Source organism: Dreissena polymorpha, chromosome 4, assembly GCF_020536995.1.
Source record: "Dreissena polymorpha isolate Duluth1 chromosome 4, UMN_Dpol_1.0, whole genome shotgun sequence".
NCBI classification, from domain to species: Eukaryota; Metazoa; Mollusca; class Bivalvia; order Myida; family Dreissenidae; genus Dreissena; species Dreissena polymorpha.
Genome location: NC_068358.1, coordinates 111,286,563 through 111,301,562, shown reverse-complemented (window position 1 = coordinate 111,301,562; position 15,000 = coordinate 111,286,563). Strand labels below are relative to the sequence as shown.

Below are 15,000 nucleotides of genomic sequence, written 5' to 3'. Positions count from 1 at the left end.
CCATGGACGTCACTTGGACGCTATGACTACACGCATGCGACGTCAGATGGCGTGGAGACGTGCTTAGCGACAGGCGACACCTGGAACATGTGCGCCGACAAAAAGAAAATGTCTTTCGACTTAGTGTCTTGTTCCACAAAGGTTGCCTACGGTAGGAATAATTTTAGACTGGTTTTCGAAATAAAATTACTTTTTGAAAGGAGAGGGAGGGTAACGCACAATATGATAGTATGTATCAAGAATCAGTTTTAAATCAATCGTACGAAATGAAAAGACACGTTTGTTCTTATATTTATGTAATAAACACATACTGTGTTGCCTTATTATTGTTCGATTTTAACGGGCGTGCATAACGATATTTTGTTTAAGCTTCCGTTGCGGTGAGCTGTATTGACTCGGTTCCCGGCACCGCAGAGACTTACGTCACAGTGTACAACGGTGGGGCCGTCGACAATAGCACCTTATTCCAGTTCGCGTGCTTTGTAAGTCAGTAATGATACAAATCTCACGGCTTGCACTTTTGTTTTGGGCGCTTTGAAAATAAATGTATCCGGTATGTTGTTTTTTCCAAAGCCAGGATTTATGGCTAAAAACGATGTCCTCTTAAATTGAAAACTAGATTGTATGTTTATTTAAATGTTCAGAAAATGTAAAGACATGTTTTATTGTATCCCTTACAGTGTAGTAATTTTGCTTAAATCATGTGACGTTAACATGTCCCACTGTACGAAACCGGCGTATTTACTCTACGTAGTGCGTATGAACGCATGAACAAGCTAGATAACTGTTCGCTTTTCACATAATCTGACGTACGCCCATTTCGTATTTACCAAAGGCCCTCTCGAATGACATGACGAAGGCGTCCGTGGCCCCTGGTTATTGCCGGAAGTCCCAGACATCATCTAGTTGGCCCATCGACGTCGCCACCAATAACGAGATAGGGGGGACGTTAGACGTTACGAATACCTACGGTAAGCATCATATTGTAGCATTGATTTAATTGTGCTGTGTTCTGTGCAAAGTGGGTTTAATGCACTTGCCTAAAGTGTCATCCCAGATTAGCCTGTGCAGTCCGCACAGGCAAATCAGGGACGGCACTTTCCGCTTTTATGATATTTTCTGTTTAAAGAAAATCCCTTCTTAGCAAAATCTAGTTTAGGCGGAAAGTGTCGTCCCCGTTGAGCCTGTGCGGACTGCACAGGCTAATCTGGGACGACACTTTACGCACAGGGATTAAACCCCTTTTTCACTGAGCACGGCTCAATTTCATTACTAGTATGTATACACTTTACTATACCGGAACTTGCAATGAATTATCATACTGAAACTTGCTCTTACTTACTGCTCTATATTATGTTAAATTTAGTGAATAATACCTTTTTTTTCAACATTTCAGAGACCTGCCGTGAGTATGCATTTGTATTGAAAGCAAACTATATTGGTTGTTTATGTTTAAGTTTGCTGTTAGAAAAAGTACACTTAGTAAAGTGAGTAAGTGTTCCGTGAGATAATTTGTGAAGTTGGAAAAATTCGTGTGCGGTTAAATTAAAGTTCATTATATTTTTGTTTTCACTTTCTTTTTTCTTTCAACTATTTGTTGGACCTATTTATGCGACATATTTCGTAAATAAAAGGTACTTGCCCGGTACCGCAAGCACCGGACGGCGGAAATGTCAGCGTTAAGACAGATGGTGCTTCAACAACGGCGTTCTACGCATGCGCACAAAACTACTCATTGTATGGGGACGCGCAACGGACGTGCCAGGATAACAACGCGTGGTCGGGGGTAGAACCCACGTGTAGTAAGTGACGTCTGATCGACATTTACTACTATGGTTTATAATTGAAATCATAATAAATCATAACAAACGAAACTTATATTGCAGCTCTATTTGACCCCATCAAGTCTTGTTTAAGCTTTGTTTGTTGTATAGTATACATGTACGTTTTTTTAGTGATCTTAGCCTATGGTTTGGCGACATTAATTAGGGCTAAAATATACACAAAAACAATATAGTACGTGTTTATTCAAGTAAAGATTAAAAAAACATATTTGTTTGTTTCGAGGATTGGCAAAGTATTATAATATTTTTATTCAGAATGTAAAACGCCAGACAATCCTTCGAACGGTACAGTCACGGTATCAACTAATGGGTCTATAGCGACGTACAAGTGTAACACCGGTTACGTGTTGAAAGGCAACCCCTACAGGTGGTGTTCTGCCACCGGAAACTCTTGGAACGGCACGGCGCCCACGTGCGGTAAGAACAAGCTCTTTGCGTTTGTTTTCACCAAGAAACCTGCTTTGTAATACAACCATTATAAAATTGCTATCAGTGACGTGCGCAGCAACTGTGCCTAGATAACTGCAGCGTTGTTGTCTGTGTAAAGTTTTTTATCATTATTACAATGTTACGTTACAAATTTATCATGCGAAAAACTAATAATACATTAATGCAAATACTAGTATAAACGGCTAAGCTGACATAAAATAAAACGTTTGCCTAAGTTTGTGCACGCTTACTACTTTTTAGCAACCTGTAACGTTCTTTCGGGCCCAAGTAATGGGACTATGACCCAGGAGGTCAAAGAGGGCACCACTCTCACGACTTTCAGCTGCAACGTGGGGTTCAGTATTTCCGGTACACGAAGTATCTCATGCCTTCTGAACGGAACTTGGAGCGCCTCAGCGCCGACGTGTTGTACGAGATATTTTTCTGAAACTGTTGATGCTATTACACTGTAGATACGAATGTTTTCATTTACTATAAATAGTGTTCACTAATCGTGTTTAACCCATTGATGCCTAGTGGACTGCTCCTTCTAAATTGGATCAATTTATTCCCAAAATTAGGGATCTCTAGTATCATAATGTCTATATTTGGAATATTTCTTACATAAATTCCTTTAAGCAAACAGCGCAGACCCTGATGAGACGCCGCATCATGCGGCGTCTCATCTGGGTCTACGCTGTTTGCCAATGCCTTTTTTCTAGACGCTAGGCATAAATGGGTTATGTCAAACCCAATACAATAACGCTGATATATCCATTGCACATTGTACTCATGTGTTTTCCTTTGGCCCTTGGTCTGCTTACAAATCTAATCCTCGTACACTATATATCGAACCCATAATTCAGATTTTGTATTTTGAGCCTCGCTCTGGGAAAATAGGGCTTATTGTAACGCGTAGGCGTCCCCACAGGCTAATCAGGTAACACATGTTCTGCTTAATCTTGATTTTCGCTACGGAAAGACTTTCTGTAAGTTTAAACATACGCACAATAAAAGCTGCAATAGTCGTCCAGGAATAGCCTGTGCTGACTGCATCGGCAAATTTTGGACCAGAATTCACGCTTAGGCATTTAGCCCCGTTTTCCCATAGCGAGGTTCAAATGTACAACGATACGTTCACATTTCAGCACGATGTTCGGCGCTGGCATCCCCTAGTCTCGGCGCTATCTCGTACACCACAGACGGCGCTAACACGATCGCAACCTTCACGTGCCAGACTGGTTACCAGTTGAGTGGAGTTAGTAACGCCACGTGCTTATCTTCTGGCACGTGGAACAGCTCAACACCCTCTTGTGGTCAGTAAAATGGCGGACTTTAACGTTCTTTCGTGTGCATACGGTAGTTATTTTACCGTTAATTTTTCAGTCTTAATAAAAATGTCCATTCTGACGTTGCTTTATAATCTGCTTACAGCCACAACTAATGCTGCAAGTTATGAGTTAATGAATAAGATTAATAATCGACTATGTATATAATCAAAATATTTCATGTAAATCATGTACTAGTTTGTCACCGTAAGTTACTTTTTATAGTTTTAAGAAAAAATCAGTCGATGTGCAGTTCGGAATTTGCGATAGTTCTATTTCTCGAAAAAAAAGTGTATTTTTTATGTCTACACTAGCATTTGTTTTAAGTGTGTACAACTCTGAACGCGCCTTCAAACGGTAGCGTCTCAATTGACGTCTCTGGTCTGACGGCAACGTACCGTTGTGACGTAGGATACACGTTGAATGGTGCCGTGTCCAGGACGTGCTACATGAACGGAACTTCATGGTCCCAGGCGGCCTCCACGTGTGGTAAGATACACGTGTTAATCTCTGTTATGAGATGTTTGTGTGTTGGCATTGCCGGTTTTGCAACTCACTTAACGGCTGACTGTAAACATAACTCCTGTTTTTCTTGGTACGAAGTGCCCTTACTTATGTAAGCGGTAGTTACTGAGCACAACCATATTCACCTCATATGAGTCGTGTTCTGAGAAAACTGGGCATATTGCATGTCCGTAAAGTGTCGTCCCAGATTAGCCTGTGCAGTCCGCACAGGCTAATCAGGGACGACACTTTCCGCTTTTATGACATTTTCCGTTTAAAGGAAGTCTCTTCTTAGCAAAAATCCAAGTAAGGCGTAAAGTGTCGTCCTTGATTAGCCTTTGAGGACTGCACAGGCTAATCTGGGACGACACTTTACGCACATGAATTATGCCCAGTTTTATAAGAACGCGGCCCATATGCAAGGATGAGAATGTCGTATTATGAATCGTGACAGTGGTATACACATGTGGGTCAAGCATTAATAAATCTCTCTTTTAAAACAACCGGTATACATTTTTGTGTACATATAAAATTATTGGAAGTAATATCGTGGTATGAGACATACCGGTATTATGTAGGATGTTTAAACAACGTTCGTTAAAGAACTATGGACATGCATATACCAATTCCAAATAAAGTTTAACACTCGTTTTTTACTTGCTTATTATTTCCATGTTTACTAACTTACCTAATACTACCATGCGGTTTTGCCCACCAAACTTGTCATAACTTCCGACAAATACACGCTGATCTATCTCACAGACTTGTCATAACTTCCTACTAATACACGCTGATCTATCTCACAGACTTGTCATAACTTCCGACTAATACACGCTGATCTATCTCACAGACTTGTCATAACTTCCGACTAATACACGCTGATCTATCTCACAGACTTGTCATAACTTCCGACTAATACACGCTGATCTAATTCACAGACTTGTCATAACTTCCGACTAATACACGCTGATCTATCTCACAGACTTGTCATAACTTCCTACTAATACACGCTGATCTATCTCACAGACTTGTCATAACTTCCGACTAATACACGCTGATCTATCTCACAGACTTGTCATAACTTCCGACTAATACACGCTGATCTATCTCACAGACTTGTCATAACTTCCGACTAATACACGCTGATCTATCTCACAGACTTGTCATAACTTCCGACTAATACACGCTGATCTATCTCACAGACTTGTCATAACTTCCGACTAATACACGCTGATCTATCTCACAGACTTGTCATAACTTCCTACTAAAACACGCTGATCTATCTCACAGTTCAATGTGAATCTATCGGACAACCTGTCGGGGGAAGTTACCAATTGGCGACTAACGGACAACAAACATCGGCCTCTTTCCAGTGTGCGACCGGATATACCATAAATGGCGCGTCTTTCGCCAACTGTCTGGCAAACGGCACATGGTCGACTGAAATACCAACTTGTGGTATGCTGGGAACCAATTCAGTATTTGAGAACCTTTACTTCTGTGACGTGTTTTACCATAATAAATAATACTAATTGCTTTATATGTTCTGATATCAACAGTAGTCTAGCATTTAATAGGAAAATGATAATTGCTAAAAACGCATCCGGCGAAAAGTTAGAAAAGTTTGTCGGTCCTGCGCGTGTTTTTGTGTAGCATATGCATGGATGTCGACGAAGACACGACTTAAACAAAAAGTCGCTGATGACAGATTTATCAAATATGAACCTACCTTACTAACGACATGGAGTTTTACTCCTACTTATGAATTAACTTTCATAACATTGTGAAGCAATATCAATCCAATGTTTATGTTTTTGTCACAGTTCTGTGCAATACGCTCAACCCGCCTTCCAGTGGTTATGTCAACATTTCGAGCAATGCAACGGTGTCCGTCGCTACGTACACGTGCGCACAGGGTTACGTCATCAGCGGCGTCACGACGCGGACGTGCCTCAAGAACGGGTCATGGGAAGGCACGAGCCCCGCGTGCGGTGAGTAGTAACCTGATTCAGGTGCTATATTTTAGACAAGACCTGAGAAAACTGGGCTTAAAGCATTATTCGTAGAGTGTCGTCCCAGATTAGCCTGTGCAGTCCGCTTGGAAGAGACTTTCTTTAGAAGAAAATACCCTAAAAGCTGAAACTCTCGTAATGGATGAGCCTGTGCGGACTACACGGGCTAATCTGGGACGACACTTAACGCACATGCATTAAGCCCTTTTTCCCCAGAACGAGGCTCATATTTAAATCACGTGGTGTTTCCTTATTACGCCTTCAGATTATGTCAACCTCTGCGCAGAAAATTGAATATTTCCGAGTTTAAATCGTACTAAGTCGAAGCTCATGCTATACGTACATGGTAATGTCATTGCGTGTGAAAACGACTATCTATCGTAACCCAAAATGTATGGGAGGTAGTCAATGCGAGAGTACGATCATGCAATAATTAAAAGTGGCCATCGATGTTTATAAAATAGATTTATATATTTGACATATCTTATTATGTTATTAATAATAACAGAAATATTGTAAACATAAGTTACAATTTAATAATAATTCAATGCAAAGGCAGCGATTAGCGGCTTCAAAATGAGACCATTCGTTTTTGTATTCAAAACAGATTGTGAACCACCGGTAAGTCCCGTCAACGGAACAGCGTTAAAGATTGGGAGCGTGACGTCATTCTCGTGCAACACGGGCAGCACGCTTCTAGGAGCGAACCAGATCACGTGCTCGAATAGTGGACAGGGGTGGAGCGCAACCCCGCCAGTGTGTGGTAAGAGTTCGTACTGTGCATGTACGTTTATTCCAAAGGTGTACCATATTTATACAGGGTACACTCGTAACGGAATTTAAAAAAGAATAAGGTTCATTCATTCAAGTCTGTAACTGACAACAGATATTTCATGTAAAATTTGAACGTTAGTCACCGGTTATTATCTGGCATGTTAAATATTAAAACATAAAGAAAGAAACGAACGATTGTTATTAAAAATGTTTTTTATATAAACACCTTTTTCTTCATGTTTTAGTTACATGTCAAAGCCTGGCCGGGGTCACCAACGGCACGGGTGTGGAGCTGACCTCTACCGGGTTGCAGACACGAGCCCAGTTCATCTGTGAGGTCGGGTATTCATTGACCGGAAACGCGACCAGCGTTTGTCAGACGGACGGAAGTTGGTTGCCAAATCCCCCAACCTGTGGTAAGGATGCAAAGTTTAGTTTGAATAAAATATAATTTGTTATAATTGTTTATGGAATCCTTTTAAGGATAAACTTCAGATAATAGTAAACAACGAAGTTGAACTTGAAAACTATAGTATACCAATACCTGTTTGTAAAATGTTAATGAAATAATTTGCATGAGTATTACTACTCGTTTTTCGTCCACTGAAGCTAATTCTAGGTCAGCTTTCTTTGCGCATAAAGTAATAACTATAAGCTGTATGCGATTTGTAAAATTAAATCATGATGTTAGTGGCTGATGTAAACAAATTCATAGATTCCTTTTATGTTTGCCTTTAAAGTTGTATGCCAGGCCCAGTCTCAACCTACAAATGGTGCATTCGTGATGGCAACAGATGGTTCCACAACTGTTGGCACATTCTCATGTGAGCTGGGATACAGTCTTCGTAATGTTACCATGGCAACATCCAGTGTGGCAGTGATGGATCATGGGATGTGATAAACAACACATGTGGTAGGCATACAACACCTGCAATTAACATTTCCATTTATTTTGTAAATATGCCAATAAATGCTCTCATAACTATTATATTTATTAATGTTTGATGCCATTATGAAACTTTTAAAATTGTTAATGTCTTGTTGAAAAATATACTTTTTTCTTCCAGTAAAGTGCACCACCCTTAGCAACATAACCAATGGAATTATTACCATGACAACAAATTCTACTGTCACTGTGGTAACCTACACATGTGTCAGTGGCCATGACGTCATTGGAATAGCACAAAAGTCATGTGTAAATGGCTTATGGGGGGACTCGGCACCAAAATGTGGTAAGAAATTTCTGGGATCAAAGAAATTTTTTTGTTTTTCTGTCTGTTTATGTTTGTTTAACTCAATTTAACTTAGGAGTCAACTCTTAATTGTGGTCAGTGAAGAGTCTCAATTTGTGGTTCATCTTTATAAAGTATGTAATAGCTTCAACAACTAATAGAAGAAAATTACACATATGAACAATACAGGGAATATTATTAAAAAAAAATTGTTTCGTGGTCAGAAACATGTGAGCTGATTTTCAATTTGTATATTTTTTATCAGTTATATATTTCATACTGTAAACATTAATTTAGTAGTTAGAAGTAAAGTATAATTGACACTGTGTGTTATTTTAAGTTTCAAAATGAATCCCTGTTGAAACAAAGAAGACAACTATGGACTATGCATTTTAAATAAGTTGTTGATATTCTCATTCTATTTGCACAGTTTGCACACCTCCACGCAATGTGACCAATGGGTCAATAAGTGTGTCCAGTGATGGTATGACCTTGACTTACTCCTGCAATCAAGGTTACACTGTGAATGGCTCCACCATGGCGGCATGTCACACAGATGGATCAGGCTGGAGTACTGTTGCTCCAAATTGTGGTAGGTGTTGTGACAAATATAGTTCAAGTTGCTTATATCAAACAGATACATATACTTTGACCTTGGATGCCAAAAAGCACTGATACATGTCTTATCCTTTCATATAAAGTTTTATGCCAAACAATACAAGGTGTTGGGGGTCAGACTGGAAACCCCATAGAAAGTCTATTCGTCCGTCCGTCTGTCCATATATTCAAATTTGTCCCGAGGAGTTCTCCTTCACTTCTCAACGTAATATATTCAAACTTACATAAATTGTCCCTTAAAATATGTTGCTTTGGGTGTGATTTTTATTATCCAACTTCAAAATTACAACAGTTATAGCCCTTTTTTAAACATAGAATTTATGTAACATAATTGTAATTAATGTAATATACTTAACTTTATAAGCAAATATTAACATCTATAAAAGAACAAGGTACAGATTTGGTATGTAATTATATGTTAGTGGCATTTTAGTAGGTTTCAATAAATCTGAATTTGCTCCTCCCAGCAGTTGAAATAGTAACATAACAAACTTACTTTAATCCTTTTCCCCATAAGAAGCAAAGTGCAAATGGCTTTTGCAACCAGCATAAAACCAGAACAGCCTGCGAGTAAATCGCAGTCTGTTCAGGTTTTATACTGTTTGCTGCTCATCAGTAACTAAGGGCTGGAAATGAAGCCTTTAAAACTTGAATTAAGTAAGAAAGTTTTTTAATTAAATGAAACTTTCTAAAGGACTACAATGCGTCAAAATACATATCTAAGTGGAAAAGGGGTTAAACATTAATTTCTTCTGAAGCCACAAAGCCCAAAGTAATGCAATAGCTAGTATGTAACATTATTACTGTGGGTATAACTTGGTAGATATTACTGCTTTTAATATCTGGTTACAGCAATTTTTTTCTTCTTATAAAGTACTGGAAAACGGCACTTTCCCAATTAGAAAAAAACTACAAATTTGCCAATTGCTGTCCAAAAAATTCCCAATCATGTAAACAAATGAATAAAAAAATAATCAATGAATAAATTTCAACATTTAGTTAGTTTCCCTTTGTAGCTTTATGGCTTGAACCGAAGTAAATATATAATATTGGCAACTTGACAACACTTAGTTATCAATTTTAAAGTATTTGGGAGCAAAAAATAGATTACACTAATTTCCCACTATGAAGACTTCACAACACGAATTTTCCCAATTTCAGGGTTTTTGGTGCATATTTGTCCCACTTGGGCTGGAAACGTTACTTGGGCAAATAAAATCGCTAGGTTATTCCTGTGACTAAACACATACACAAAGTTCATGATATAAATTGTATTAATCACAGGAATGAATCATTAAAAAATTCTGTAAATAATAAAGTGGGTAATTGTGTTATATTCTTTTTATATCAGTTGTATATATGCATTCAATTATTTTGGTAAATCCCTTATATTTAAATAATTTGTATTTGTTAGTGAAATGTGCTACGTTGGCCTCACCTGCAAATGGTCATGTGACATTTTCAACCAATGGCAGCCACAGCCTGGTTACTTACTCATGTGATGTGGGATTCTCCATTAAGGATGATGGTGTCAGCATAGACACCTGTCAATCTAATGGTTCATGGACATATCCCCACCTATTTGTGGTAATCCTTTTGTTCATACCTTTCATCAAACCTTAATATTATTGTAATGTAATTAAAAAAAAGCTTTTATGTTTAGAAAAATTCTAATGAAATGACAGATTCAAATAGAAATATCAAAGCTAATTTTTTTATTCAAAATTGTCTAAAACTACACAACCAGTCCACAGTCTTCTTTTATATATCGGTAGCTTTTTCTAGCTGTCATGACTTGAAATGTCGCGTTTGATATTTTCTGATATTTGTTGACATAAAGGTCTAGTTATTACTATAAAACTTGCTTGCTTAAGTACCTTTAGTTTTGATGTGTCATCTGTTCCTTTTTTGTCTTCTGTTTCAGTTCAGTGTATTAATTTACCTGACCCAGATAGTGGCACTGTGACATTGAACTTCATGTCTTCTGTTACTGTGGCAACATACACATGTTTCCAAGGTTACCATGTCCAGGGTCAAGGTCTCTTAACATGCAACCATAATGGAACATGGACACATTCAGCACCCACATGTGGTAATTACTTAAAGCGTGTATATGAGAGTTAAATAATAAGCAAATACATTATTTAGTACTTATGTGAAAAATAAGATACTTAAACTGACATTTTTATTTCATTATATCCCCTTTGTAATGTTTTATAAAATTGTCATAGAGAGCATTATGACAAATTGTTATCTGGACATATATAGCATATTTATAGAGTATGCACATCAATATCATCATCACTTTTTACTTGCCAATGCATCTTGTGGGCACATAGACCTGTTTCTCATATTTGTTCCTCCTGATTACTTAGAGCAAAATGCAACTTACAGCTCTGAGCAGTCAAACCTATGAGCCTCGTTCATTAAAACTCTGGGCCTCATGCAAGTGCGTAAAGTGTTGGACCAGATTAGCCTGTACAGTGTGCACAAGCTAATCAGGGCCAATAATTTCTCCCTAATCTAGATTAATGCTAAAAAGAGTATTCCCATAAACAAAAATACCATAAAAGAACAAAGTGTCGTCCCTGACTAGTCTGTGCAGACTGCAAAGGCTAATCTAAGATGACATTATTTACATGCATTAAGCCCAGTTTTTCCAGAACAAGGCTCCTATTTGTTACAATCTGTCGCAGTGTGTGACATACCCGATGCCCCTGTGTCCGGATCAGTAACGCTATCAGCAGACGGCCTCACGGCCACCCACATCTGTCCCACAGGTACCAGTCTACATGGAAACCAGCACAGACTGTGTCAGAACCTTGGCAGGGTTGGACAGGGACCACTCCCACATGCGGTAGGGTTTCCCTGCTTACGTGTAAATACTTTATCTAGTTTTACTTAAATTCAAGTTGGTGTTTAAGAACAATTTATTGCCATGACCAATTATTTAAAACAGGGATCAGTGCTTGTTTTTCAGACATAAAAATATGCAAGCCGAGCTCTGGGGAAAAGGGGCCTAACGCATGTGCCTTAAGTGTCGTCCTAGATTAGCCTGTGTGGTCTGCACAGGCAAATCAGGGAAGACTTTTTCCGCTTTTATGGTTTGTTTGTTTAAAGGAAGACTGTTCTAAAAAAAAATCCATTCTATGCCAAAGATGTTGACCCTGATTAGCCTGTGCGGACTCCACAGTCTAATCTGGGACCACACTTTATGCACATGCATTAAGCCCTGTTTTACCAGACCGGGGTCATGTTTATTAAATTTATTTTGTTACACTTGATTGATGAATAAATGATAACATTTGAGCTTTAAAATAATGTTCAGTTTGTTTGAATTTTAATGACCCTACCACTTTGTATTTGCTTATTTATGCCTAATGGAAGTTGTTGCCATGGCATAGGGATATTGTGTCCGCCTAGCGACCGCGAGGTCACCAGTTCGATCCATACTGAGGAGTAAGCGTTCTTAAGATCTTCCCCATAGACACCAAGTGCTGGTTCAAGACCCAGGAAATGGATTCGAGAGCTTTTCAAATAAGCCTAAGGCTTTCTATGCAACGAAGCTAAAATAATGGAAGTCCTCGTCCTCTCTTGCTTTCAGAAACATGTAGCAACCTGACTATACCCAGTAATGGTCAGATGACGTATTCAAGCACCGGCACTGTAACCATGGTTACTTACAACTGCACTCTGGGATACACCCTGGTGGGTGATGTCACGAGAGAATGTGGCTCAACAGGCAGCTGGAACGGAAGTGACCCATCTTGCAGTATGATGTCTTAGTACATAATTGTATTTATGATGGAAAAGCAGTATGTTATTGTAGTTATAGCTGTATTATCAAGAAACTTCAGGGGTTTTCCAATTGCAACTCAAATTATTCAACACATTTAAGTATTGTTTTTGAATGCTTTTTCAGGATGTGCTACATTATTAAGATTTGCACAATTGAAATGGTATAAAACTAAAATTCACAAAAATATGAAAGCAAAAAAATATTCTTGTAGATTAAATGTTAAACATTTTGATTTTTAGCTCATACTGTATGTCATACAATTGAGAGTAAGATATAATTAATAAAAGTTGAAACTTGTTATTTTTGAAGTGGCATGAGCTGAGGAAATTAATTGAAAATAACAATCATTTAACCCTTTCCCATGCAGAAGCAAAATGAAAATGTGCAAATAGCATAAAACCAGAACAGCCTGCGAGTAACTTGCAGTCTGTTCAGGTTTTATGCTGTTTGCTGCTCATCAGTATCTAAGGGTTGGAAATTAAACCTTTAAAACTTGAACTCAGAAGAAAGGTCTTTAATAACATTTAATAACTTTCTAAGCGAATACAAACACGTCAAAATATGAATAAAAGTGGTAAAGGTTTAACAATCTGTTTGATTTTAAGTTGCAATATCAATACCCGGTAACCAAATAATATATTGAAAAAAAAGATGGAACTAAGATTCTGATATTAACTATTTGAGTAAATTGATATTGAAAAACAATGAAGTTGTTTCTCTGTTTTCTAGAATTATTACTGGATATTAACTATTCTAATTTACTCTGTATTCTCCACAAATCTTTGTCAGATCATTTCCATTTAAAGATAACACGCGCAAACATCAGCTTTTCTGCACATGCACTTTACATGTTTTACATTGAAATCTGTTTTTTTGTGACAAATTTATTTGTTAAGAGAATTATTATATGGACGGTGCTCTGTGAAAATAGGGGTTAAATGCATGTGCTTAAACTACTGTCCCAGATTAGCCTGTGCACTCCGCACAGGCTAATCAGGGACAATACTTTCAGCCTTAACTTGATTTTTGCTAAAGAGAGACTTTCTACAAACAAAAAATTACATAAAAGCAGAAATTGTTGTACCTGATTAGCCTGTGCGGACTCCACAGGCTAATCGAGATGACACTTTACGCACATGCATTAAACCTCTTTTTCACAGAGCATGGCACATATCTATTTGCATATATGAAGTTACTAGGCATATGGAGCTGAAATTTGTAAAATCTTCATAAGAATAAATCTTAATAACAGAGTTGTAAGTAGAGAACTTCATGGTAGCGATTTTATTTACTTAAACAAGGTGTGAAAACAGACTTAGAACAGATTAGCACTTTGAATTATCAATTTATAAATAGTCAAATATACTAGAGGTGAGACTGTATTAATAAACACTGGTTTATAAAATAGAGATTATTCCAAATATCAGAGTTGGATTTGAGCATCCAATTTCTAATTCCACGAAGAAAAGAAAAATTGGCACAGAAAAAAATACTTCAAAATAATGAGGAAAACAGATTAACTGGGTTTGAAATTATATAATTTATTGTATAACCTAACAAAAAGCTTCAATCCAACTTAATGAATATATATTTGTAACTCCCTATTGTATTTCAGGACAGTGTGCCAATGTGAACCCCCCAGACAGTGGAACAGTGAACATGGTCTCTGATGGTACAGTAAGCAGGGCCCAGTATGCATGCTCTGCAGGGTACCAGCTCTCAGGAAGTGCATCCTCCACGTGTGTGGCAGACGGGACGTGGAGTTCACCTGCACCAGTCTGCTGTAAGTACTGTGTATAAAGCTGTTTAGTATAAGTCAGGCTGTGGAAAAAAAATGGCTAAATGCATGTTTGTATAGTGTCTTCCAAGATTAGCCAGTGATCATCTCTTATATTTTCATTTAGCACTATTCAACTAGCAATTTTGTCATCATTTTTCTATACAATTGCTTCATTTTCGCTTTCACGTGAAGCTTTTTTAAAGTGTTCTATGAAAGTGAGATGCTAAATAAATTTCACTGTATGATTCAACATTATTGGCCAGAGTATTCAATCCTTTTTCTAAAGTATACTAACTACACATCTAGTAAAGAAACGCCTTTTCTTGTGAAATTATTGATTTCCACTGAAAGTTTTTATTAATAAAATTTACATCTAACACCAGAATAATGAATGGCTTATAAAATTCATATAGGAAATAAAAGTAGCATGGTTGTCACACTCAGGCTTGTCAAGAGAATGTATATCATTATATTTCTCACAAAAACTAATTCAGGCATTTATTAAAATAAATTTATGCAAAATAATCAATAGTATCTACATTGTTTACTTGCAATGTAACGCTTTCAGTATAAGACCTTAATCCACATGTAAACAACCATCTCTATAAAAAAGCAAAAACTATTTTATTATGATTATGTTTATCCTATGTTTGCCTGATTCTAATTATTTCTATAAAAAA

General features: G+C 37.6%; 3 protein-coding genes across 3 annotated transcripts in view; 2 read left to right on the top strand and 1 right to left on the bottom strand.

Moving 5' to 3' along the window:
* The window catches only part of LOC127878705 (uncharacterized), a 1,643-nt gene extending 152 nt beyond the window's left edge, over nt 1-1,491 (top strand). The window contains exons 1-4 of the mRNA XM_052425236.1: nt 1-151; nt 370-482; nt 836-971; nt 1,397-1,491. The exon at nt 1-151 is cut by the window's left edge and continues 152 nt beyond it. Coding sequence (XP_052281196.1) covers nt 1-151; nt 370-482; nt 836-971; nt 1,397-1,491 — 495 coding nt within the window. The remainder of the gene's footprint in view (nt 152-369; nt 483-835; nt 972-1,396) is intronic.
* Nucleotides 1,492-2,572: 1,081 nt separating this feature from the next.
* LOC127878704 (P-selectin-like) lies at nt 2,573-14,340 on the top strand. The gene is made up of 13 exons (XM_052425235.1): nt 2,573-2,702; nt 3,422-3,589; nt 4,013-4,090; nt 5,929-6,096; nt 6,725-6,880; nt 7,137-7,228; nt 7,643-7,760; nt 8,554-8,715; nt 10,156-10,299; nt 10,666-10,758; nt 11,438-11,521; nt 12,346-12,513; nt 14,156-14,340. The coding sequence occupies exons 1-13, from the start codon at nt 2,573-2,575 to the stop codon at nt 14,338-14,340; spliced, it is 1,746 nt and encodes a 581-aa protein (XP_052281195.1).
* Nucleotides 14,341-14,687: 347 nt separating this feature from the next.
* The window catches only part of LOC127878703 (P-selectin-like), a 16,215-nt gene continuing 15,902 nt past the window's right edge, over nt 14,688-15,000 (bottom strand). Inside the window, exon 12 of the mRNA XM_052425234.1 lies at nt 14,688-14,693. Coding sequence (XP_052281194.1) covers nt 14,688-14,693 — 6 coding nt within the window. The remainder of the gene's footprint in view (nt 14,694-15,000) is intronic.

Excerpts from the sequence above, each read along its gene's own strand:
- LOC127878704 (XM_052425235.1), top strand. The coding sequence starts at position 2,573 with ATGACCCAGGAGGTCAAAGAGGGCACCACTCTCACGACTTTCAGCTGC. Across the intron at positions 2,703-3,421 it reads CGCCTCAGCGCCGACGTGTT|CACGATGTTCGGCGCTGGCA; the intron begins GTACGAGATATT and ends TTCACATTTCAG. Across the intron at positions 7,229-7,642 it reads GAGCCCAGTTCATCTGTGAG|GCCCAGTCTCAACCTACAAA; the intron begins GTCGGGTATTCA and ends GTTGTATGCCAG.